Source organism: Gouania willdenowi, chromosome 20 (assembly GCF_900634775.1).
Source record: "Gouania willdenowi chromosome 20, fGouWil2.1, whole genome shotgun sequence".
Lineage (NCBI taxonomy): Eukaryota > Metazoa > Chordata > Actinopteri > Blenniiformes > Gobiesocidae > Gouania > Gouania willdenowi.
This window is the reverse complement of record NC_041063.1, coordinates 4,292,837-4,320,272: the sequence shown is the minus strand read 5'-3', so window position 1 is coordinate 4,320,272 and position 27,436 is coordinate 4,292,837. Positions and strand designations below refer to the sequence as shown.

Genomic DNA, 27,436 nt, shown 5'->3' with positions numbered 1-27,436 from the left:
ACGTCAGAGGAAAGCTCCGTGGTTTAGCTCTGAAACTCGCACACTCAAACAAACAACCCGTAAATTAGACAGAATGTGGTGCTCCAATAAAACAGAGGAGTCAGGAATACTCTGGCAAGAAAGCCATAGTAAATACATGACAGCCTTACGACATACTCGATCTACATACTATTCCTCACTAATTGAAGAAAATAAAAATAATCCGAGGTACCTTTTCAGCACTGTAGCCAGGCTAACACAAAGTCAGAGCTCTATTTAGCCCATGATTCTTGTCTTTAGCCCGCGGGACTACATAGCGGTAGGGGATCTCAAACTGTCGAAATCATACAAGGATTCCCCCTCTATCTGGTCACCAAGGCTGGCTGCCTATCCTCTATTATTGTTATCTAATAAAGAAAAGGACTTAAGAGTACTCCCTCCTATTAGAAGTCAATACTATTTTGTTTCTAAGCAGTCTCACCTTAAATTTTGTGGGATTGATTTTAAGACCTATCCTATATAGGTCAAGACTGGAAACAATTCAATTTTCAACAGAATGAGTTAGCCGCCCAGGGCACCCCCATGATTGGAGTGCCAAGGGCAGACTCACTTACCAGAGGCCTACACGTGTGTCTTCAAAACCAGATGTCTCAGGTGTTTGGATGCAGATAGGAGATTTTATCAAAAAAACAAAAAAGCTTCTTAGTGTTAAGAAGAAATTTATTAAAGGTTTTACAAAGTGTATCAAGATGAACAAAAATTATCAAAGAATCAAAAATCCTTAATCTATCAGCCGATAGAGAAAAGGGAGGTGGTTCATGAACAACTACAATGTCCAAGTAAGAGAGCCACACGGAACACAATAATCAGTGATATATATAGCCTGAAGCTTGGCAGGATTAATACGTCATGATACATGCCCTGACCACCTAAGCACAGTAAAACATGTGATTAATATTTTCACAAAAGTTCAAATAAGGTTCAACCAAAAGTTCAAGTACGGTTTACAGCTGTTTCCTGTTTAGCACATTACTTCCTTTTTTCCAAACAGGGTGTTGCATTTCAAACAGGCAAACGAACAAGGTTTTTTGCAATAAGTGTTACAAAATATCAATGTTTCCCCTGCAACTGTAGCCGCATCTGTTTCCTCTTTCTGTTTTCCTTTTGACAAAGCTTTCAATAGGTGTGACATGTCAGTGCAGACAATAAGCCGTTATATTTCAATAAGCATTACTGCAAAATATAAATGAAAGATTAATATAGATGAAGGATTAATTATAGATGAAAGATTAATATAAATGAAAGATTAATACACATCATACAACAATTCTTCTAGCCCTCAGCTGTGAGGACTTTATGACATTTTTTAACCATAAAATTCATAAGATAAGAGATAAAATTCGCCACTCCCTGCCTTCACCTGGGCCTGCTGTACAAATAAATGTAAATAGGCCTAACCTAAATGGTTTCACGCATATAGGACTTCAGGAACTTAACTCTATTATTTCATCCTCCAAACCATCGACCTGCCTTTCAGATCCGATCCCAACTAAGCTGTTTAAAGAAGTTATTCCCCTAGTCTGCCCATCTTTGTTGGAGACAATAAATATATCCCTATCAATAGGCTACGTGCCACAGTCCTATAAAGTAGCTGTAATCAAACCCCTTCTCAAAAAACCTACTCTTGATTCCAGCACTTTAGCAAACTACAGGCCTATATCTAATCTTCCTTTTATTTCAAAGATTCTTGAGAAAGTTGTGGCGGCTCAGCTCTGTGACTTTCTTCAAAACAACAGCCTGTTCGAGGACTTCCAGTCAGGCTTTAGAGCTCAACACAGCACAGAGCACATTAAAGTAACTAATGATCTACTCTGGGCTTCAGATGAAGGACGACTCTCAGTGCTGGTTTTATTAGATCTTAGTGCAGCTTTTGACACTATAGATCACTATATTCTACTAGAGAGATTAGAGGAATTACTTGGAATCACAGGGACTGCCCTAAACTGGTTTAAGTCCTACCTATCTGATAGGTACCAGTTTGTACACGTGAATAATAAGTCTTCTGTGTACACTAAAGTAAGCTACGGGGTTCCTCAGGGCTCTGTGCTAGGTCCAATCCTCTTCTGTATCTATATGATCCCCCTTGGTAATGTTATGAGAAAATACTCTGTTAACTTTCACTGCTATGCTGATGATACCCAACTGTATGTATCAATGAAGCCAGGTGAGACAAATCAGCTATCTAAACTTGAGGCCTGTCTAAAGGACATTAGGGCCTGGATGGACCAAAATTTTCTTCTTCTTAACTCAGGCAAGACTGAGGTCATTGTACTGGGCCCACGACACCTTAGAGAAACCTATGCTAGCCTAACTGCCCTAGATGGCATTACTCTGGCATGAAGCACAACTGTTAGAAACCTTGGGGTTCTATTTGATCAGGATTTATCCTTCAACTCTCATATAAGACAAACTTCAAGAACTGCCTTCTTTCATCTCCATAACATTGCTAAAATCAGACCTATACTGTCTCAGGGCGAAGCCGAAAAGCTAGTCCATGCTTTTGTTACCTCTAGACTGGATTATTGTAATTCTCTTTTAGCAGGCTGCCCAAGCCTAAGACACTTCAGCTGGTTCAAAATGCTGCAGCACGTGTACTGACTAAAACTAGGAGAAGAGATCACATTACTCCTGTATTAGCCTCTCTGCATTGGCTTCCCATAAAATATAGAATAGAATTCAAGATTCTTCTTCTCACTTATGAAGCCCTAAACGGACAGACACCAGTCTATCTCAAGGAGCTTGTAGTGCCATGCAATCCCCAGGTCCGTGGGACCCTCAGTGTGGAGTTACGGAGTCTCAACAACTCTGTCTCCACCCTCTCCTCTGCACACACCCAACACAGCATAACGTGGATGGCTGTTCATCATAGGAATGGGATCCACACAAGGTTCCTGCTGCTTAACAGAAGGTTTTCCTTGCCGCCATGATGAATTCATGTTGGGTGTGGGATACATATGTATGTGTATATACGTATATATGCATATGTGTGTATCAATAAAATGAAGAGTCCGTCCTTAAGACTGCTCTACTGTAAAGTGTCTTGAGATACCATTGGTTATGATTTGGCGCTATACAAATAAAGATTGATTGATTGAGATTGATTGATGCTAACTAGCTACTCATTATTCAATATACTTCTTGATTCACTCTTCTCTCAATCCAACCTACTCACCACAGATTGTAGAGACCACAGGTGCTACTTTTTATAAAAGGGGTGGGGCTAAAAGTGCTTGTTTGTGACGCAAGATGGTCCCAAAACATCACATGATCTTGTTCTCGGCCAATAGTAAAAATCTATTTCGTGAGTTAGGTTTTAACCCATAGAGGGCAGTCACTCTGAATAGACTGGGTCTGTCACTTAGTACCAGCGACCACTGCTGAGGGCGACCGTGGCTCAGGTGGTAGAGGGTCGTCCTCTGATCGAGAGGTTGGGGGTTCGATCCCAGTACCTGACTATGTGTCGAAGTGTCCTTGGGCAAGACACTGAACCCTAAGTTGCTCCCAGTGGTCAACTAGCGCCTTGCATGGCAGTCCTGTCCCATTGGTGTGTGAATGTGAGAGTGATTGGGTGAATGAGCTGATGTGTAAAGCGCTTTGAGACTGCTTCAGTGTAGGGATAAAGCGCTATATAAATGAAGTCCATTTACCATTTTGTAGTGGTATTGCATGAGATACAAGTGTTAAAAAGTTACAGATTGTATTTGCCAAATGTGTTCCAAAACTCACATGCACAGAGACAGCCAACAGAATGTCTCAGTTTGATGACACATGTATATGGATGTTAATATAGACGGACAAAATGGATTACACACAGACAACTTTGTTTACAAATCCTAATTCTACACACTTATTGAAACACACACACAGATCAAGCTACAGACACACAGATTGTATTACACAAAGAAATGGTTATGCCCAATTCAATTCTACACACTGATTGAAACACACACACACACACACACATTTCAGGGTACAGACACACAGATCGGATTACGCACAGACAACTTCATTTACAAATCATAATTCAAAACACACAGATCAATGTACAGACAAACAGATTGTATTACACACACAAATAGTTTAGTTACAATAATAGCTGCATAATTTGGGCTGTCAATCAAAGCTCGCTGAGGGCTGTGATTGGAGGAAACACTCCTCCCTCCTCTCAGCTTTTATAAGAGGGGCGGGGCCAACAGTGATGATACAGGGCAATCCAAACAATCTGTTTCAGCCAATAGCAAAATTCGATTGTAATAGCCAGTGTTCAAACCTTTGAGGCCAGTAACTGACATTTTACAACTAAATACGCAAAATCAAAATACTTCTACTAAAATGTGAAGAGTGGGACTAGGTCTAGGATGAATAAACAGCACTACTTAATACCCAAATACATATGTATTCAGCAAAAAAAAGTGCTTTTGGTGTTAGGTACTCTTAAAAGATGAGGTTTTGGTTCAGTTGTTCTTTCTCTAACTTTGGATGATTGATGCCATCCTTGATGAGGTCATTCTTTATATTATTATTGTGGTTCTCTGCATGACTCAAGCCAACTGATTATGAATATCACTGATTTTAATGCTTACATTACTTCAGCCTGTTACTAATACATGATGTCACTGACCTGCTCACTGAGCCTCTTTCCTCCCTCAGATCCTACATGATATTCTTGGTTTGATTGATGAGCAGACGTTGGGCCGAGAACTGCAGGAGTTTATTGAGGAGGTAAGAACCTGGACACACCCCCTTCCTGTTCTTCTGTAGAATTCTATACTTAATAATGTGACTGTGCCCAACATTTTCAGAGCCAAACAGACATCAATGATGACCAGCACGAGGGCCAACTTAGTGGCCTGCATGCGATCTTACAAGCTGGGTGCCAAACCGCTTTCAACAGTGGCCAGTGCTGGGTCCAACAGAATCCTCTCCCCGCAGCCCTTCATGATCACACATACGCTGCCCAAGAACCTCCGGACAAATCAGCCTTCACCCCAAACGTTGAAGACCTCAAAACAATCACCCCCTCGACTGAAGCCGAGTACTGGTGCCCACAAAATCCAGGGCCCTTAAACGTCACCCCTGTTCCTAATGTCGTAAACATGCAGGATGCACAGAATGTTAAACACCCAACCTTTAACCCCCTGACTAATGCTGCGCCTGCTATGACAGTAAGATCTTTGTTTAACACACTCCTTCTTGTATTTTTGTAGATCTTTTTATTGATACCATGACGGGATGTCTAACATTCATGTGTTTTTATGTCTCCAGTATGGAATTCTAATGTACAGTCAAGAGACAAATACAGATATCACTTTTAATAGACAGTAAGTAAAGCCAACAAACGGACCAGATCAAACGCAGACGGTATTTCTTGTGACTGACTCTTGATCGTGCTCTTACACTCTGTATTTGTGATTGGTTCCTTCAGAAAGGCAAAGAAGATTAAGGAGGAGAAGGTGGAAGAGGGGCCGTACATTAAAAAGCCCCTCAACGCCTTTATGATCTACATTAAATGCAACAGGAAGTCTGCAGAAGCGGAGCTGGGCGCAAGGACGAGCGCTGTGGTGAACAAATACCTCGGTGAAAGGGTAAGGTAGTTTGTTCCTCCAGGAATCATCTCTGATCTTTAAACTCTCGTCTTCAGTGTTTGTGACTGATGCTTTTCTTGTTGTTTATTCACAGTGGAAATCATTGTCACCAGAGGAAAGAGAAATATATATTAATAAGGCCAAAGAGGATGCTCAACTCCACTCCGATCAGAACCCCGGCTGGACTAACAAAATCAACTATGTAAGTCTCCTCTGCAGACATGTTGACACAGCAACCTTAAAGGTGATGGTGAAAGTGTTTTATCAGCTGACTAAAAGTTTCATGTGTTTGGTTTTAGAGACACAGAAAGAAACGAAGTCGGAACAAAGTTGTTTGTGCTGAGATGTTTGTATCACCACCCCAACATCCATCTGATTTGACTCAGCAAACACGGACATCAACCAGCGACACTACACTCATCAGCAGCAGAAGCACCAGAGATTAAATTGGGCCGGATCCCACTTGAGCAAGATCCAGCACCTCCCAGATTCTGACTCGTACCAACAAGTTAAGAGCTAAATATTCTTCAATGGTAGCCATTACTGGGCTTAACAGAATCCTATCCCTGGAGCCCTTCACAATCACATGTATGCTGCCCATGAACTTCAGAGCCAAACAGTCTTCACCCCAAATATTGAGTACTAGCGCCAGTAGCGGAAAAAATCAGAGAAGAGTTTTTCTCGGCATGGCGGTGGTAAATGGTAAATGGACTTGATTTTATATAGCGCTTTATCACCACACTGAAGCAGTCTCAAAGCACTTTACATATCAGCTCATTCACCCAATCACTCTCACATTCACACACCAGTGGGACAGGACTGTCATGCAAGGTGCTTGTCGACCACTGGGAGCAACTTAGGGTTCAGTGTCTTGCCCAAGGACACTTCAGAATCAGAATCAGAATCATCTTTATTCGCCAAGTGTATGTTGTACACACGAGGAATTTGACTCGGTCAACATAGACACATTCGACACATAGTCAGGTACTGGGATCGAACCCCCAACCTCTCGATCAGAAGACGACCCACTACCACCTGAGCCACGGTCGCGGTGGAAGGTATATGACCTCCGTTTCCAGGCTGAGGTACCCCTTATCCAATCCATGGAGGAGTCCTGTGACCAGATCTCTGGCCAGATCCAGCTAGACGAAGAGACGATGTCTAATTTTTTTTTTTTTTTTTTGTCACATTTTGTTTCAGTATTATGAATCTCCATGTCAACATTTTGGGCTTGTTGAGAAATAAATGAGTTTCTTCAGTCTGCAACATTGGTCTTGTGTAGTGTTTGGTGAATTTACATTATATTTGTACTTTGTTGATAGTAGCCTACTCTAATCATAGAGAAGTAGAAGTGCTAAAAGTGTTTTAGGTTTATCACAGCAGAGTGTAACTCGTGCAAAAAGAGTACAGTAATGTGAAACGTGTGTGTTTCATATGGTAACAAAGTGTGTTTTTTAAAAAGAAGTGTATAGTTTTTACAAGAGTGTTTAATTATGCAAAGGATCTGTAGTGTTTTGCTAATTGGGTGTGTGGTTGTGCTAATTGTGTGTAGTGTTTTGAAAACACCGGCCCTGTTTTGAAAATCGTGCTTAAGCAATCCAAAACAACTGTAATTGTATGGGACATGTGCATGAAAAACGTGTTTGTTTTTTTTTTATACTAATTTTTATATTTTTTGGTTGTATTTTTCTGTAATGTATGTTTTTGGAGTCATGTGTATTTTTGTTTCTTTCTATTGTCTTTTTGTGCATTTTTTGTATAATTATTGTTTTTTGTTGCCATTGGGCGACCGTGGCTCAGGTGGTAGTGGGTCGTCTTCTGATCGAGAGGTTGGGGGTTCGATCCCAGTACCTGACTATGTGTCGAAGTGTCCTTGGGCAAGACACTGAACCCTAAGTTGCTCCCAGTAGTCGACTAGCGCCCTGCATGGCAGTCCTGTCCCACTGGTGTGTGAATGTGAGAGTGAATGGGTGAATGCGCTGATATGTAAAGCGCTTTGAGACTGCTTCAGTGTGGTGATAAAGCGCTATATAAAATCAAGTCCATTTACCATTTACCATTGTAGTGATTCTGGAATCATTCTGTGTATTTTTGTATCTTTTTTGTATAGTTTTGTGCATTGTTGTCATTTTGTGTATTTTTTGGGTTAGGGTTAGGAGTAACCCTAAGTATTTGGTTTTGTGTATTTTGAGTCATTTTAATATTTTTGTTGTTTGGTGTATTTTTCTGTATTGTATGTTTTTTGGAGTAATTTTGTATATTTTTATGCATTTCTGTTGTCATTTTGTGTACTTTTTGTATAAATGATTTTTAGTTTTATTTTACTCATTTAGTATAGTTTTATTTTAAATACTGTGTGTGTGCGTGCGTGCTTGCGCGCGCGCCAGCCATCTCGAGAGACACGGTAACTACGGTACGTCAGTTAAGTCAACTATTTATCAGCATGTATGTCTATGCTGTACAACCCCTCGTTTAACAGAGAAAGTTTATCACACCAGTGCCACCACTGGATAAGTTTGTGTAGAGCCCTGATAATAATAAATCTGTTGATAGGGATATAATATTAATAGTGAAAGTAGTAATAATAATAAACGTAATCCTGTAATGATTTTAATGTTAATAATTGCAACAACAATAATATAATAATGCACTAAAAACAATATTAATAAACAATATTAAATAATTATTAGGGGGTATAATGATAATATAGCAATGCTAATAATACAATGAGAACAACAGTAACTATAATAAAATGATTAATAATGAAAAGGAATATAATGGTAATTATAAGAAAACCAATAACTCTAATGCAATAGCAGTAAAATTGTACAATAACAAAATATTATAATGAAAATCCAGTAACTATAATAGAATAAAATCAATAACAGCATAAAATAATAAGGTAATGGCAATAATAATAATACAATGATTACTTACATCAAAAGTAATCATTGTTAGAGGGTTAGATACAAGAATAATACAAAAAAAGAATAACATAAGATTGGCAATAACAATAATACGGTAGTAGTACGATTAGATAGAGATAATACTGTGTGTGTGTGTGTGTGTGTGTGTGTGTGTGTGTGTGTGTGTGTGTGTGTGTGTGTGTGTGTGTGTGTGTGTGTGTGTGTGTGTGTGTGTGTGTGTGTGTGTGTGTTCAGAAATTTAAAAAACTAGTCGGAAGTATGCATTCATGCGGGAGCAAAAGGGCTACAATTGCGTTTTTTGTATCTTTCTGTTGTGTGTTTGTGCATCTTCTGTCTAATTTGTTTTTGTTACTCATTTTTATATTTTTTTTTGTTTGATGTATTTTTGTGTAATGTATGTTTTTGGAGTCATGTGTATTTTTGTATCTTTCTGTTGTCTTTTTGTGCATTTTCTGTATAATTATTGTTTTTTGTTGCCATTGCAGTGTGATTCAGGAATATTTTTGTATCTTTTTTAGTATATTTTTGTGCATTTCTGTTGTTATTTTGTGTATTTTTGTAGAAATATGTAGTTTTGTGTATTTTGAGTCATTTTCTTATGTTTTTTGTTGTTTGGTGTATTTTTCTGTTATGTATGTATTTTGGTGCATTTTTCTGTAATGTATGTATTTTGGAATAATTTTGTGTGTTTTTGGAGTTTTTTTGTACATTTTTATGCATTTCTGTTGTCATTTTGTGTACTTTTTGTATAAAAATCTTTCACATTTTTGTTGTTGTGTGGTGTATTTTTCTGTAATGTATGTATTTTGTATGCATTTCTGTTGTCATTTTGTGTACTTTTAGTATAAATATTGTTTAGTTTTTAGTTTTATTTTACTCATTTAGTATATTTTTATTATAAATACTGTTTGTGTGTGTGTGCCAGCCATGTCCTCCGTGCGTTATCTATCACACATGCGAACGTGCTTCTTGCACATATTCCGTCACAGGATAAGAGAGACACGGTAACTACGGTATGCCTGTTAAGTCAACTATTCATCAGCATGTACTGTATGTCTATGCTGTACAACCCCTCGACTAACAGAGAAAGTTGGTCACACCAGTGCCACCACTGGATAAGGTTGTGTAGAGCCTGGATAATAATAAAGATAATGATACGGATATAATATTATTAGTGAAAATAGTAATATTAATAATAGTAATGGTCATATTAATAATATTAGTAAAAATTTGCAATAACAAAGTAATATAATAAGAATCGAGTAACAATAATACAATAAAAACAATATGAAATAATGATAAGGTCATGTGATAATATAGCAATGCTAATAATACAATGACAATAAATATGATGATAATATAGCAATGCTAATAATACAAAAATAATGATATTGATATAGTATTGTTACGCACAGCGCACCTATCCTGCCTATAAATAGGCTGGCAGTAGGGTAACTCGCCCCTCCCCATCTGCAGACAGCCACTGACTCGTCTGGTCAGCGTTTGACAGCCGCAGGCACAGTCGAGCCTGGACTGGCTGGATACTGCTGGATCCTTTTGATTCTAAGGTTATGTTTTGTGTTTAGACCTGACGGGATCGGTAGTACTGTTTTCATGTTTTTTTTGGGGGGGGGTTAGACGGGGTTGGTTTTCGTTTCTTAGTTTGGGTGTGGCCTCAGCTCCGCGGGCCCCGCTAGTCGACCACTGAGAGCAACTTAGGGTTCAGTGTCTTGCCCAAGGACACTTCGACACATAGTCAGGTACTGGGATCGAACCCCCAACCTCTCGATCAGAAGACGACCCACGACCACCTGAGCCACGGTCGCCCGTTAGCTGACTCATCAGGTCCAACTTTCAGTTCTTACTTTGTAAATCGTTACTTTGTCTTTCTTTGTTTTGTTGTTAGTTTTGGGACATGGGATTTAGTGCTTTGTTGATTGCTCTTTCTTTTTTCCTCAGGAAACAGTGGAAACCCTGCAATCCTAGCAATGCCAAAATAAAAACGTTAAAATTGGATGTCCTGATTTTCCCGTGTCTTTCATAAATATGTTCATTCCTTTCTGGTCGTAACATATTTATGGGGGCTTGTCTCAACAAAATTTGATTCCTATCGTTAAGTTGTTTTCTAGGTACTTTGCCCTTTAGTTTCCAGTACCTTGTGTTGTTGCGCGGAGTGGGTGATTATTTGCATCTTTTGTGGTTGTGTGCAAATCTGAGCAATTATGTCGGTAAGTTTTTCCCTGGAGGATTTTGTGGCATCACCCACTTCAGCAGTTCTGCACAAGTGCACTAAAGAGAATTTACTTACATTGGCTGAACATTATGACGTTTCAGTTTCACGTCAGGTGAAAAAAGCCTGCATGAAATCTGAGTTGCTCCGTGCTTTAGTGGAGTGCGAGGTTTTTCCTCCTTCTGTTGTTCCAAAAAGCCCACGGTTATCATCTGGTACCGACGAGGCTGTTCGTTTAAAAGAGTTGGAAGTGGAGCTCCAACGACTGTCTCTGGAACAGAAAAAAGTTGAGCAGGCAACTCAGATTTGTCTCCGGGAGTTGGAACTGGCCATGCAAAGTCAACTGCAGTTGGAGACACGGTTTGATATCGGGAAGAATATTCGTCTTGTCCCACAATTCAATGAAAGGGATGATAAATATTTTATTCTTTTTGAACGAGTAGCCGTGTCTCTTACGTGGCCAAAGGACGCGTGGCCCATGTTGTTGCAGTGCTCACTGGTAGGGAAAGCACAGGAAGCTTGTGCATCTTTGTCCACTGAGAATTGCCAAGACTTTGATAAAGTTAAAGCAGCTGTTTTTCGAGCTCATGAGCTGGTCCCGGAAGCTTATAGGCAGAGGTTTCGTAAACTGAAAAAAGTCTTTTAACCAATCACATGTGGAATATGTGAGGGAGAAAGAAGTTCTTTTTGACAGGTGGTGCTCTTCTCAGAACGTTACGGAGTTTGTTCAACTCAAACAGTTGATAATGATGGAGGACTTTAAGAACAATCTTCCAGAAAAAGTAACCACATATTTAAATGAATCTAAAGTTAATGAGGTGTCTAAAGCGGCGGTGCTTGTTGATGAATATGTATTGATGCACAAAGCTGTATTTGTGGAACGCCCCTTTTCCTTCCCTAGGGCTGAGAGCGCTAGCGCGAATAACTCCCACGGTGGCTGCTGCGCTGGTTGGTTCTGGGTTCGAGGGGGGAATTGAACTTGTGGCGCTGGAGGTTAAAACCAAAGATGAAGTGAAGTGCTTCTATTGCAAAATGAAAGGGCATATAATTGCTTCTTGTTAAAGAATAAGAACACAAAAACTGTAGCTTTGGTGGAAACGGTACCTAAAATTAGTCGTTCACCTCCGGCTCAGAGCCCACAGGATTATGCTGATTTTAAACCGTTTGTTATAGACAGGTTTGTGTCTTTGTCCAGTGCCGGTAAAAGAGTCCCCGTGAAAATCCTACGTGATACTGCAGCCTCTCGGTCTTTTATCCTTGAGTGGGTTTTGCCATTAAATATCAACACGGCTGTGGGGTCGGATGTTCCCGTATGCTGTTTTAATATGCAGGATGTTGGAGTCCCCTTACATAACATTTTGATTCAGTCTGATTTGTGGTCAGGATCCGCGGTGGTCGGAGTGCGTCCTGATTTCCCTATAAGAGGGAGTTCTATGATAATGGGGAATGATCTAGCAGGGGGTAAAGTGTTAGTGACGCTGGAGGTGACACCTGTCCCTGTGGTGTGCTCTCATCCTGATAACCTTGCACACATTTTCCCAAGGGTAAACTCGAGCAGAAAGAACCTGATATAGATTTGAGTGAAAGTTTTATGGGCAACCTCGACGCTAAGTCTGATAGTGGCTCCGCAAAAGCTGGGAAAGTCAGAGCAAGCATGCCTGAGGTGAGTGGCATGTCACTGTCTAGACAGCAATTGATCGCTGATCAAAAGGCTGATGAGAGTTTGACATATTTGATTGATGATGCCGTGACTGGGGACAAAGGAAAATCCATGTCTACTGGTTACTATATTAGTGATGGGTTGTTAATGCGTAAGTGGACGCCACTAAATGTTTCTCCGGTGGAGGATTGGAGTATCGTTACGCAAATTGTTATTCCCACTCGATATCGGAACGAAATACTGAAACTCGCTCATGATAATCCGTTTGCCGGTCATCTTGGAATTAAAAAAATGTATCATCGGGTTCTGCGTCATTTTTTTTGGCCCGGGTTAAAAAGCGATGTGCATTATTGTAATACATGTCATTGGTGCCAGATTTCTGGTAAACCCACCAGCTCCCCTGCATCCGATACCTGCGGTGGGTGAGCCTTTTGAACGTGTTCTGGTTGACTGCGTGGGCCCACTGCCGCGTACAAAATCGGGAAATAAATTTCTAATAACTGTGATGTGTGCAGCCACCCGATTTCCTGAAGCTTTCACAGTGCGTAAAATCACTACTCCAGTCGTCGTGCGAGCATTGACTAAGTTTTTCTCACTGTTTGGGCTTCCTGGGGTGGTGCAAACTAACCAGGGTTTGAATTTTATGTCGAAAGTGTTTGCCCAGGTTTTGAAACAACTGAAAATTGAGCATATTCATTCCAGTGCATATCATCCTCAGAGTCAGGGTGCCCTTGAACATTTTCATCAAACTTTGAAAACAATGTTACGGACGTACTGTCTGGAGTTTGAGAGGGACTGGGATGACGGGGTCTTTTTCCAGATGTTTGCCGTACGTGAAGTAGTGCAAGAGTCGCTGGGATTCAGTCCACTGCCTAGGCTGGAAGATTGTGTGGATCACGTGGGTGCAGCCAAGTACGTTACAAAACTGGACCTGCTTAAAGGATACTGGCAGGTCCCATTGACGGAGCGCGCAAAAGAAATCTCCGCCTTTGTCACCCCTGATGACTTCCTGCAATACAAGGTAATGGCTTTTGGCATGTGTATCGCACCAACTACCTTTCAACGGCTAATGAATATAGTTCTGTCTGGGTTACCTTTTTGTGAAGCCTTCCTTGATGATTTGGTGATTTGTTCGTCATCATGGGTAGAGCATGTGAATCATGTAGCCACGGTTTTTGCACGTCTGCAGGAATCCAGTTTGACAGTAAACCTGTCAAAGTGTGAGTTTGGCAAAGCGACTGTGACCTACTTGGGGAAACAGGTGGGAGGAGGCCAAGTGCGTCCAGTTCAGGCTAAGGTGGAGTCAATCTTAGCTGTTTTGCCCCCCACCAACCGTACTGAGCTTCGCCGGTATTTGGGCATGGTCGCCTGCTATAGGGGATTCTGTAAGAATTTCTCAGCCGTGGTTGCCCCTCATACTGGACTGCTGGGTCCAAAAGTGGATTTCTATTGGTCTGACGCATGCCAATTGGCCTTTGAGAACACAAAGGTGCTTCTTGTTAAAGCTCCCGTGCTTGCAGCCCCCTGTTTTGAGCGTCCTCTTAAAGTGGCCATTGACACCTGCGACTATGGAGTGGGTGCCGTCCTCCTGCAGGATGATCCTGAGGGGATTGAACATTCTGTGTCATTTTATTCAAAGAAATTGGACAGGCACCAGGGATGGTATTCTGTCATTGAGAAGGAGGCCCTGGCTTTGGTTAAGGCCTTGGAGCACTTTGAGTTTTACGTGGGTGGTTCCAGTGTGCCGGTGATTGTTTACACTGATCATAATCCACTGTTTTTTTTTAACCACATGTACAATCAAAATCGGAGGCTTATGAAATGGTCCCTGAGATAATATTGTTATTAAACATATCCGGGGAAAGGACAATGTGATTGCTGATGCGCTGTCACGTCTGTGATATGAACCAGGGGACTGAAGAGGAGGGATGTGGCTTTTTGTGGGTTTTTTTTTTTTTTTGAGCCACTGTTCCCCCTATTCAGTAACTCTGGGTGGGGGTGTTACGCACAGCGCACCTATTTTGCCAGTCGGGTAACTCACCCCTCCCCATCTGCAGACAGCCACTGACTCTGCTCTGCTGCCGGTGGTGCGCCTCGTCTGCGGGCGCGTACTCGTCTGGTCAGCGTTTGACAGCGGCAGGCACAGCCGTGCCTGGACTGGCTGGATATTGCTGGATCCTTTTGATTATAAGGTTATGTTTTGGGTTTAGACCTGACGGGATCGGTAGTACTGTTTTCATGTTTTCTTTGGGGGGGGGGGGTTTAGACGGGGTTGGTTTTTGTTTCTTAGTTTGGGTGTGGCCTCAGCTCCGCGGGCCCAGTACAGGGTTAACTTGGAACTGCACCTCTTTATTCTGTTTAGCTGACTCGTCAGGTCCAACTTTCAGTTCTTACTTAGTAAATCGTCACTTTGTTTTTCTTTGTTTTGTTGTTTGTTTTGGGACATGGGATTTAGTGCTTTGTTGATTGCTCATTCTTTTTTCCTCAGGAAACAGTGGAAACCCAGCAATCCTAGCAATGCCTAAATAAAAACGTTAAAATTGGATATCCTGGTTTTCCCGTGTCCTTTATAAATATGTTCATTCCTTTCGGGTCGTAACAAGTATTAATAATGAAAGTAGTAATAGTAATAAAAGTAATCTTATAATGATATTAATAGTAATAAAATAATATAATATGCTAAAAACTATTAATAATAAACAAAATTAAATAATTATAAGGTAATATAATGATAATATAGCAATGCTAATAAAACAATGAGAACACCAGTAACAATAATAAAAATATGAATGAAAAAGAATATAATGGTAATTATAAGAATAGCAATAACTTTAATAAAATAGTAGTAAAATTATACAATAACAAAATATTATAATACAAATCCATTCAGTAACTATAATACAATAACATTACATAATAAGGTAATAGCAATAATAAAAATAATAGTGAAAGTAGTAATAATAGTAATGGCTATAATAATAATAGTAATAGTAATAACAGCAATAACAAAATAATGTAATGAATACCAGTAACTATAAGATAAAACAATAATAAGAAAGACTAAAAATGTAGTCACATCATTCATCGCTCCGTCTTTGGCTGCAGCAGTCGATGCATTCGAGCACTATGTAATAAGCTTTAGCTTAGCTTTCATAACTGCCGATGCCGACATTAGAACTACGTGCATGTTTAAACGGACTTTGTGGGTTTTTCCGGGGATTTGCCCAGTGCGCTATAAAGGGCGCTCTGCTACAAATGAACATGCATGTTTACTTACCAGAATAGTACGTCCCACAAAACTGATTAACGCCGATAGATGAATAGCAGCCGATAGATGAACAGCAGTTGATTCACAGTTCATCTGTTTCGCCTTCAAAATGGATACCGGAAGTCGTTTCATCTGCGATCAAAATGGATGCCGGAAGTCGTCTCTCAACAGATGGTGAGCGAGCGCCCCCTCACACCCTGAGGTCAAAAGCTGAATAAGTTTCATTTTGGGGCCGTCCAGAAGTGAAATAAAATGAAAATAAATATTTTTAAATGACCAAATGACTCCAAAATAACAGATACACACACTTGGGGTATTTGGAACCCGTCGACCGAGTTTCAGGTCGAACTCGCACCGTGTCGGGGAGATATTTGCTCCACACTCACACATCCACGCACACATCCACACAGACATCCCTTGAATTATAGTATAGATGAGAGAGAGAGAGACCTGAAAGTACCACGAAAAATAAATGTTTTGCAGCGCCAAAGTAGCAACTCTCTCTCAACGGCTCTGTGTGCGTTCACCATGTACATCCTGATGTAGTGCATGCACGCACGCGCATCAGCCGTGTGTGTGTGTGTGTGTGTGTGTGTTTGTTTACCTTGTAGCTGCTAGCATCTTTCTTAGCACATAGAAGAATATAAGAAGAAACACTCACCGTTGCGCAGAACAAACAATAATCATAGTGGACCAATCCGCTCACAAAAATGTTACATTCCTCTGTCTGAATAACGAGATAGTTTGTGATAAGGTCGGCTAACGACCATCAGCACAGCCACCGTCCACAGTCATGAGACAAAGGAGGAAGTGAAGTCTGACCGGAGATTTAAAGAAAGTTTGGAATCACGGGAATAATAATAAATAACCATAAAATATTAACTAAAATTACTTTTAGCGGTATAAAAACTTTTTTAATATTGACATTTTTTTTTTAATCGAAACCAACTGTGACACGGTGACAAACCCGCAACCGGAAGTAGCGCGCTCAATACCGTGCTCTTACCGAGAGCTGTAATTATAAAATTAACGTTTTGACCATTTTACTACACCAAATTACTCCGGTCTAACTATCCTCCTCTCTCTCACTCGTGTGTTTGCAGTCTGTGTCTGCTTGGCTGTGTGCGCGGCGATTGGCTCTGGCTGCACACGTGACTCTTGCTTGGGTGAGGAGGTGTGCAGTGAAATAGATATATATAGTGCGCTAGCGCCCCCTCACATTCTGAGGTCAAAAGCTGCCGTCCAGAAGTGAAATAAAATTAAAATAAACATTTTGAAATGACCAAATTACTCCAAAATAACAGATACACACACTCAGGGTATTTGGAACCCGTCGACCAAGTTTCAGGTCGAACTCGCACCGCGTCGGGGAGATATTTGGTGACTCTTGCTTGGGTGAGGAGGTGTGCAGTGAAATAGATATAGATGGTGCGCTAGCGCCCCCTCGCATTCTAAGGTCAAAAGCTGCCATCCAGAAGTGAAATAAAATTAAAATAAACATTTTGAAATGACCAACTTACTCCTAAATAACAGATACACACACTCGAGGGTATTTGGAACCCGTCGACCAAATTTCATGTCAAACTTGCAACGCGTCGGGGAGATATTTGCTCCACACACACAAAATCGCTGGAGATCATCTAGAGAAGTGGGTCGTCAAAAGTTATCTCTAGACTTTGGTTAACTTTGATAACAAGCATTTTGGTCAAAACCTTTTGGAAATTGCAAATACAAACTTGCGTCAAACGTGAATCAGTTGATAAAGTCTCTGCTCAATGTGGAAATACAAAAATTGGCGTGTTGGCGCCCTCTACAGAGCAAAGACGATTTAATATGGGGAAAAAAAAATAATAAAAAATGTTTGAAATTATTCACCAACTTCTGTTTTGGCCTCTAGATCAAAAAAGTCAATGAGATGCATGTTTTATTTTTTATCGTGTTATTTTGTATCGAGATAATCTTCATTTTTTGTTAATAGGAAACACACTCCCCCTGGAGCTACTATTACTACTACTATTACTACTACTACTACTATTACTACTATTACTACTACTACTACTACTAAATGAACTTGGACTTGATTTTATTGAACTTGGACTTGATTTTATATAGCGCTTTATCACCACACTGAAGCAGTGTCAAAGCGCTTTACATATCAGCTCATTCACCCAATCACGCTCACATTTTACACACCAGTGGGACAGGACTGCCATGCAAGGCGCTAGTCGACCACTGGGAGCAACATAGGGTTTAGTGTCTTGCCCAAGCATCAAACCCCCAACCTCTCGATCAGAAGACGACCCACTACCACCTGAGCCACGGTCGCCCTACTACTACTACTACTACTACTACTACTACTACTACTACTCCTCCAACTCCAGCATTGTTCTTAGATGTGTTAGTACAACAAAAATCTCAAATATGTTAATATCTCAATAGTGCCTGAATGACTACAGGCCAGTAGCACTCACTCCAATCATTATGAAGTGCTTTGAGAGGGTGGTGCTGACCCACATTCGGAGCAGCATACCGGACACACTGGACCCCCTGCAGTATGCCTACCGTCCCAAGAGGTCCACCTCGGACGCCATTGCTGCTGCCCTTCACTTCTCCCTCTCCCACCTGGAAAACAAAGACTCCTACATCAGGATGCTCTTTATAGACTACAGCTCTGCCTTCAACACGGTCATCCCCCACAAATTCACCCACAAACTGTTTTCCCTTGGACTCCAACACTCCCTCTGTGACTGGCTCCAGGACTTTCTGACTGGCAGACCCCAGTCTGTCAGGATTGGGTCCAGGACTTCAGCCTTATAACGATCATTGGCACTCCTCAGGGTTGTGTCCTCAGCCCCATCCTCTACATCCTCTTCACCTACGACTGTGTCGCCTCCCACAAGGACAATACCATCCTCAAGTTTGCGGACGGCACCGCAGTAATAGGACGTATCACTGGCGGAGACGAAGCGGCCTACAGGAGGGAGGTGTCCAGTCTGGTGACGTGGAGCGAGGACAACAACACGGAAAAGACAAAGGAGCTGATAGTGGACATGAGGAAGGAGAGGGGTCCTCATCAGCCACTGTCTATCCAGGAGCTGGAAGTGGAAAGGGTGAGCAGCTTCCAATATCTTGGGGTCCACATCAGAGATGACCTCACCTGGACCCTCAACACCACACAGCTGGTGAAGAGGGCTCAACAGCGGCTGTACTTACTGAGGAGGCTGAGGAAATTTGGAACGTCTTCAAAGATCCTCAGCAACTTCTACAGCTGCACTGTTGAGCCCGTCCTGACCAGCTGCATGCCGTGTGGTACTGCAGCACCACTGTCATGGACCGCAAACGCCTGCAAAGAGCGGTGAAGACTGCTATGAAGATCGCCAGGACTCCGCTGCCCTCTCTGCAGAGCATTTACAAGCGCAGAGTCCACAGGAGAGCTGCCGCCATCATCAAGGACTCCACTCACCCCCAACACGGACTGTTCACACTTCTACCCTCAGGCCGGAGGTACAGAAGTGTGAAATGCAGGACCAGCAGACTCAAAAACTCTTTCTTCCCCTCTGCCATTAGACTCCTTAATGAGTGATCGGAGTCTAACAAACTATTCAACCACCCCCCTCTCCCCACCTCCCCCATCCCTTCCCCACTGAACTTGCAAACCACCTGCATTCGCACTTTAGATGTGCCCATGCACAGCTAACACCATGTCTTTCTATTATGAAACAGCTTTTTGCACATACCGTTGTGTATATCACCTCTACTTTCTGTACAGTTAATATATTTGTATTTTGTACATTAATTGTACAGGTGTATTGTATGTAATGTACAGGTTTTGTTGAGTAACAGTGTTGCATGCCACTGTTTATTTACTATATTACTGTTTAGTTATTATAGTTCTTATACCTCTTGATTTTATTCTCTTATTACGTAGGCATTCACTGGCGGTCGGCAAAGCAAGGATTTCATTGTACAGGGAAACGTGTTTCTAACTGCCAATACACTGACAATAAATACTTTGAATTTGAATTTGAATAGTACATTTCTGTCTAAACAAATCAATAATAATGCATTGATAGTATAAAATTCACTGGTGTATTATGTCTTTGTATGAACTTGAGGCAGTGCAGCGAAGGCGGTGCAGCAAAGGCGGTGCAGCGAAGACAGCATGGCAAAGACTGTGCATTTGGTGATGTCAGCGCGGCAAAGGCGGCTACAATAGAAACCAAGTGTTCCATATTTCTGTGTTCCATAGAACCCTGCACCAAACTCCAAACCAACTTCGCTTTGAAGACCTGCTAACTTTCTTCTCCAGCATAGAAATACTTCTTTTGACAGTATTTAAGCTTCAAAAATAAGGAAATACCCCTCAAATATATCTGTTGCTCTTTAATACTTACCAGACTTAGTTTTTTTAAAGTATCATCAGTAAACTCAACAACTGTTTCAGATAGCTCAAAGTAAGTACTTTTAAAGTGAGATTATGTTTCCAAACTAAATGCGACAGTGTACTGATTCTTATGGTTTCTACATAAACATCTTACAAATGATCAATACAGAGAACTGCAATGTAACAGTGATATAAATGAGATGTAGTTTATCCCTGCTGTGTTTAGCATGTAGTGTGGTAAAATGTTAGCTGCTGTTTAGCAGTGATCCACGTTATTATTGAACCTTGGTTAGTGTGTGAATTATTTCACTGCAATAGACACAGTTAGTGTGTTAATGTTCCTGTTTGTATCATGTTTACTGTGAAGAGCCAAATAAGAACACACAGCTAGAGGCAGTATGTCACTGTTAGACCTGATGGAACAGATAAATTGAATCGTTTAGTTAAAGGTCTCTGCAAGGTGTTGTTTCCATGCTTGAGCCTCAGCAGCTGATGTATTTCCTTTGCTTTGTTTCACATCAGCCCAAAAATCATCATGAGGTGGAATGAAGAGGACTGGAAGCGTGAAAATCCTGAGAGTTCCGATGAGTTTGACGTAAGACATCACCGAACCACAAATGATGCGCTGTATTCCTGTATCATCAGTTTAACAGTGAATTTTTATTGGTAGAAATGAAAGGTATAATGAAATGGTCAACTCACGATATGATATGAAATATGATATAGGGCTCACAATAAGAAATACTCCAAGGACAGTTTGGTAAGTCGCATTACGACACAACCGATGAAAAATCCATCTTGTAAACACTGCAGTGTTTGAGCTACTATGGCAAGCAAGAGGGAACATTTTTTTGCGTTTTTGAAACTTTGTTTACTGGATATTATTTTGTGAGCCTTTGAATCTTATTTTACCAATTTTAAATGGCAAAAATTTGTGATAAGAAATTTGGTTCCATTGTTTTTAGAAACATTCTCCTTTAAGAGTAACTGAACACCTGCTTTCTCCTGACCTGCTACGAGGAGGGAAATTTAAAAAAAAGCCTTGATTATGGGCGGGGCTCCTGGAGCAGTAAGACACGCCCAGGCTATACTATAAAATCTCCAATGAACAATCTATGCTATAATAACTAGCTACTCATTATTCAATATACTTCTTTATTCACTCTTCTCTCAATCCAACCTACTCACCACAGATTGTAGAGCCCTCAGGTACTACGTTTTATAAAAGGGGTGGGGCTACTAGTGCTTGTTTGTGATGCAAGATGGTCCCAAAACATCACTTGATCTTGTTCTCAGCCAATAGTAAAAATCTATTTCGTGAGTTAGGTTTTAACCCATAGAGGGCAGTCACTCTGAATAGACTGGGTCTGTCACTTAGTACCAGCGACCACTGCTGTTTTGTAGTGGTATTGCATGAGATACAAGTGTTAAAAAGTTACAGATTGTATTTGCCGCATGTGTTCCAAAACTCACATGCACAGAGACAGCCAACAGAATGTCTCGGTTTGATGACACATGTATATGGATGTTAATAAAGACGGACAAAATGGATTACACACAGACAACTTTGTTTACAAATCCTAATTCTACACACTTATTGAAACACACACACAGATCAAGCTACAGACGCACAGATTGTATTACACACAGAAATGGTTATGCGCATTTCAATTCAACACACTGATTGAAACACACACACACACACAGATCAATGTACAGACAAACAGATTGTATTACACACACAAATAGTTTAGTTACAATAATAGCTGCATAATGTAGGCTGTCAATCAATGGTCACTGAGGGCTGTGATTGGAGGAAACACTCCTCCCTCCTCTCAGCTTTTATAAGAGGGGCGGGGCCAATAGTGATGATACAGGACAATCCAAACAATCTGTTTCAGCCAATAGCAAAATTCGATTGTAATAGCCAGTGTTCAAACCTTTGAGGCCAGTAACTGACATTTTACAACTAAATACGCAAAATCAAAATACTTCTACTAAAATGTGAAGAGTGGGACTAGGTTTAGGATGAATAAACAGCACTACTTAATACCCAAATACATATGTATTCAGCAAAAAAAAGTGCTTTTGGTGTTAGGTACTCTTAAAAGATGAGGTTTTGGTTCAGTTGTTCTTTCTCTAACTTTGGATGATTGATGCCATCCTTGATGAGGTCATTCTTTATATTATTATTGTGGTTCTCTGCATGACTCAAGTCAACTGCTTATGAATATCACTTATTTTAATGCTTACATTACTTTAGCCTGTTACTAATACATGATGTCACTGATCTGCTCACTGAGCCTCTTTCCTCCCTCAGATCCTACATGATATTCTTGGTTTGATTGATGAGCAGGCGTTGGGCCGAGAACTGCAGGAGTTTATTGAGGAGGTAAGAACCTGGACACCCCCCCCTTCCTGTTCTTCTGTAGAATTCTATACTTAATAATGTGACTGTGCCCAACATTTTCAGAGCCAAACAGACATCATTGATGACCAGCACGAGGGCCAACTTAGTGGCCTGCATGCGATCTTACAAGCTGGGTGCCAAACCGCTTTCAACAGTGGCCAGTGCTGGGTCCAACAGAATCCTCTCCCCGCAGCCCTTCATGATCACACATACGCTGCCCAAGAACCTCTGGACAAAACAGCCTTCACCCCAAACGTTGAAGACCTCAAAACAATCACCCCCTCGACTGAAGCCGAGTACTGGTGCCCACAAAATCCAGGGCCCTTAAACGTCACCCCTGTTCCTAATGTCGTAAACATGCAGGATGCACAGAATGCTAAACGCCCAACCTTTACCCCCCTGACTAATGCTGCGCCTGCTATGACAGTAAGATCTTTGTTTAACACACTCCTTCTTGTATTTTTGTAGATCTTTTTATTGATACCATGACGGGATGTCTAACATTCATGTGTTTTTATGTCTCCAGTATGGAATTCCAATGTACAGTCAAGAGACAAATACAGATATCACTTTTAATAGACAGTAAGTAAAGCCAACAAACGGACCAGATCAAACGCAGACGGTATTTCTTGTGACTGACTCTTGATCGTGCTCTTACACTCTGTATTTGTGATTGGTTCCTTCAGAAAGGCAAAGAAGATTAAGGAGGAGAAGGTGGAAGAGGGGCCGTACATTAAAAAGCCCCTCAACGCCTTTATGATCTACATTAAATGCAACAGGAAGTCTGCAGAAGCGGAGCTGGGCGTAAGGACGAGCGCTGTGGTGAACAAATACCTCGGTGAAAGGGTAAGTTAGTTTGTTCCTCCAGGAATCATCTCTGATCTTTAAACTCTCGTCTTCAGTGTGTGTGACTGATGCTTTTCTTGTTGTTTATCCACAGTGGAAATCATTGTCACCAGAGGAAAGAGAAATATATATTAATAAGGCCAAAGAGGATGCTCAACTCCACTCCGATCAGAACCCCGGCTGGACTAACAAAATCAACTATGTAAGTCTCCTCTGCAGACATGTTGACACAGCAACCTTAAAGGTGTGATGGTGAAAGTGTTTTATCAGCTGACTAAAAGTTTCATGTGTTTGGTTTTAGAGACACAGAAAGAAACGAAGTCGGACCAAAGTTGTTTGTGCTGAGATGTTTGTATCACCACCCCAACATCCATCTGATTTGACTCAGCAAACACGGACATCAACCAGCGAAAATGGGCCGGATCTTACCTGACCGAGATCCAGCACCCCCCAGATTTTGACTGGCACCAACAAGTTAAGAGCTAAATATTCTAAAATAATCTTCATTGGTAGCCATTACTGGGCTTAACAGAATCCAATCCCTGCAGACCTTCACAATCACATGTATGCTGCCCATGAACTTCAGAGCCAAACAGTCTTCACCCCAAATATTGAGTACTAGCGCCAGTAGCGGAACAAATCAGAGCCGGGCCGGGGGCGGGGCAAATGACCGGGCCCTTTAAACCCAAAAAAATAAAGCTCATGATAACATAATTTTACAACATACACATGCCCACATGGGCTTACAAGCTTCAAGACCACTGAGAGTGATTGTCATTATCAGTGTTGTGTTAGTTACTGAAAAAAAGTAACTAGTTACCGTTAATAGTTACTTCATTCACAAAGTAACTCAGTTCCTATTTTGATTACTTACATCAAAAAGTAATGAGTTACTAGAAAAAGTAACTTTTGAGTTACATAGAATTAAATAATGTATTATTTATTTTGGGTCATTTGTGTCCATACAGCTTCATATTAGTACTGTAATAATATAATAATCCACTGTTGATCAACTGCTATAAAACATCCATAAATGATGTGCATATAAAGCACAAAACAGCTGCCCCAAAATTAAAACAGTAATTTTTCAGTCTTAGCACAGTAATGTAAAGAAAGCTGTGCATATTCCAGGTGCACATTTTGCTGTTGAAAATGCTTATAAAAATAAATGTGGAAACACCAATTCACAGCATTATTTCAGCTACACAATGCTTAACATATCAGGCTAATGAGCTGCTGTTGGCAGTGACTCAGCAGCAGCGACAGGCTGCTTTTTCACAACAACATACCGTGCAACAGTTTGGCAGATCTGTCCCTGGATACAGTCATAGTCCGTTAAAATCCAGCCGCAGCATTAGCTTAGCTTCACGGATGCATCTTTTGGAGACAAAAATAATGCGCGTATTTCTACTCTGAGAACCTCGTCCTGTTCTCGCATTGACTCGCCATGATTGGTGCACGTGATTTAAACAGAGACACGCTGACAATTCTTCTTTAGTAGAGAACAGTAGAAGTACTGTTTTACCGTGTTTGGCACGGCATCCCGCAAAAATATGTAGCGCCACTGTGAACAGGAATTACACTGCTGCTAGCAAAGTAATGGACAAACGCACCATATTGTAACGGTAAATGTGTTATTTCTTTTGAAAAATATTGCGTTACAGTACTAGTTACTGTAAAAAGTAACATTGAGGTGGTAACGCGTTACAAGTAACACTGGTCATTATGAAGCCCATCAAACGGACATGAAGTATAACAAAACAGGAGAATAACAAAAACATTAGGATTGTCATTAACACAACTTCAAAGCCGTTCAGCACCATGAATAGCAACTGCTTTATTTTGACACCTACTTTAACCATTTCAGCTCAGAGCCTGTATCAGTAGATATAAAGTTTAATAAAACTGTGACAACGGCCCACATGTTTACAAACACTATTTCAATATGAAGTACTATAGACCTACTCACCACTATATGACGAGCCTTGCGCTCCGCAAACTCGTCCACGATGCTCTGTATGGCCATTACCTTTGCTCTCTCATTCTCTATGGACAACATAGCAACTCCACTCAGTCTCTCTTGTCCCACTGTGCTCGTCAACTGGTTTTTAATGGGTTTCAACTTGGAGAATGAAGGGGACACGTGACTGACATGCGCGCACATACTTCGTGCAGAAACCATGTTGTTTACATTTATGATGCTTGAAAAATTGAAAAACAGCAATGAATGAACCACTGTTAAGGCTCGTGAATAGTTTGTAGTCTGTAAAAAGCTTGTCACCTGAGGACGCGGCCACTTATTTAAGGAAACTCACTTTAAGTACAGGTGAACAATTGCGGGACCCATGCAGCACTCCCAAAAACAAGTGATTATCAGATGTGCGCTCCTGGCCCGATGTTCAATGGCCAGGCATTTATATATATCTGATAGAAAAACCTGGTGTATAAACAAAATTATCTGATCAGTTTCACTGGATGAGTTTCCATCTCTACATTAAGTCTCCTCCTCATTGTCCCAGGTCTGCATATCAGTCCATTTTCAGCTTTTCATAGTCACTTTTTACTGGATCCAGACTGAGATATGTGCAGGATTTTCAATATGTTGAGCTCCCAACCAGTCCAATCGTGAATTTGAAGTGCCTGAAGTACCATAGAGACCTCGCGGACCTTTGCAGGACATTTCTAATTACTAAATTAAAAACTAATAGGCTATGTGTTTTATGGTGTTGCATTTTGTAAAGCTGATATTATTCTGTTGCTTACATTTGTAGGTGCACATGTAGAAATTGCCGAACAATGCCCACTCAGGAAGAGAATATATGCTGCCAAGTAGCTTTCGTGTATTTGGCATAACAAACAGTTCACTACTAAAAAAAAGAATTTCCACACAAAAAACCTTGTGTAAGTTATAGTAATTGTCATGGCAAATATAGCTGTAGCACAAATTACAAAATTCAACCCTTTGGTCTCCATACTGTTTGTACTATATTGTTTTCCAAGTTTTCCTATGTATACTAGTGCTATGAATTTTTGGTTTTTTTATGGATTACTCATAAAGTGATGTAGCATTGTCTGCAAATTATGATGCCATGAATAAATACAATTATCATTAATGTTGGTATTGTGATACAGTGTCCATTATCTTGCAGTAAATGAGATCTGAAGCTTAATATTACAACAATTATTATTTCTCTTTATTTTTTAGGTCATGAGGATAAATGAACTCATCCATGCATTCCAGCCCATCCTGGCTTCGAGGTCAACTGCTTAAATCTATACACCCTCCAAAATATAAACAATATTTATCTTGCTGACTTTGGGCCAGTTCATAGAAGAACAGAAGAAGAGTAAGTACAAAAATAAATATTTGAAAAATAATTTATTTATTATACTTGTATATTTACTATTATAAACTACTTCTACACTTTCTACATGGCATAACAACACACATCTCTGTCCTCATTTGTAGGTGACTACATTTCATAGCGTATAGAAGCATCACAAGCTGGGTCTTGGGGCCACTTGGAGCAAGGATCAGGGTGGTCATTCTAGCGTGTGCGGTCCTCTGGATCCGCCAGGAGTTTTCAGATCCTGATGGGCGCTATGTGGGGTCTTGAAATGCTGATGCGCCTGTTGTGATCTGCAGTGATGACGTCCTCTTTTGAAACCCTCTAAGACTCTGCACAAAAGTATTTTGGCAAAGGGACTGTCTTCAACTGTGAAACAAACTTTAAGGATCAGGAAAAACCTCATTGAAGACAAGATGCATCAGTGCTGCAGCGTAACCTAAAATTTTGTACTTGGGATATGATGCTTTGAATAAAGTTTTGCCCTTTGAAACAGCTTGTTTCTGTTTTGCTATTTCATTTTGAAGCATTGCTTCAATATATATATGTATATATATATATATATCTCACTGGGTTCTCAGGTAATGGGTACATTTTTTAATGAGTGTATTACCTCCATTTGGCCATTTAGTCACTGTTGGTGGATCAACTTTCAAGTTTTTTGTGATGCTCTTTTTTAAATATCACTTTTGGAGATGACATCCACTTTTACAAGACTAAGGTAAACAACAGGGTCCACA

General features: G+C 40.7%; 1 protein-coding gene and 1 long non-coding RNA gene across 2 annotated transcripts in view; both read left to right on the top strand.

Moving 5' to 3' along the window:
* Positions 1 to 27,191, top strand: part of LOC114454591 (transcription factor 7-like 1-B) — a 47,004-nt gene extending 19,813 nt beyond the window's left edge. Inside the window, exons 3-11 of the mRNA XM_028435151.1 lie at positions 4,690 to 4,761; positions 4,842 to 5,204; positions 5,305 to 5,360; positions 5,465 to 5,624; positions 5,719 to 5,826; positions 5,924 to 6,021; positions 23,749 to 23,823; positions 26,555 to 26,696; positions 26,819 to 27,191. Of these exons, the coding sequence (XP_028290952.1) occupies positions 4,690 to 4,761; positions 4,842 to 5,204; positions 5,305 to 5,360; positions 5,465 to 5,624; positions 5,719 to 5,826; positions 5,924 to 6,021; positions 23,749 to 23,782 (891 nt within the window). The 3' untranslated portion in view covers positions 23,783 to 23,823; positions 26,555 to 26,696; positions 26,819 to 27,191. The remainder of the gene's footprint in view (positions 1 to 4,689; positions 4,762 to 4,841; positions 5,205 to 5,304; positions 5,361 to 5,464; positions 5,625 to 5,718; positions 5,827 to 5,923; positions 6,022 to 23,748; positions 23,824 to 26,554; positions 26,697 to 26,818) is intronic.
* LOC114454593 (uncharacterized) lies at positions 20,644 to 22,603 on the top strand. The gene is made up of 3 exons (XR_003672556.1): positions 20,644 to 20,772; positions 22,414 to 22,485; positions 22,567 to 22,603. It is a non-coding gene; the product is annotated as an uncharacterized LOC114454593 (long non-coding RNA).
* Positions 27,192 to 27,436: the final 245 nt, after the last annotated feature.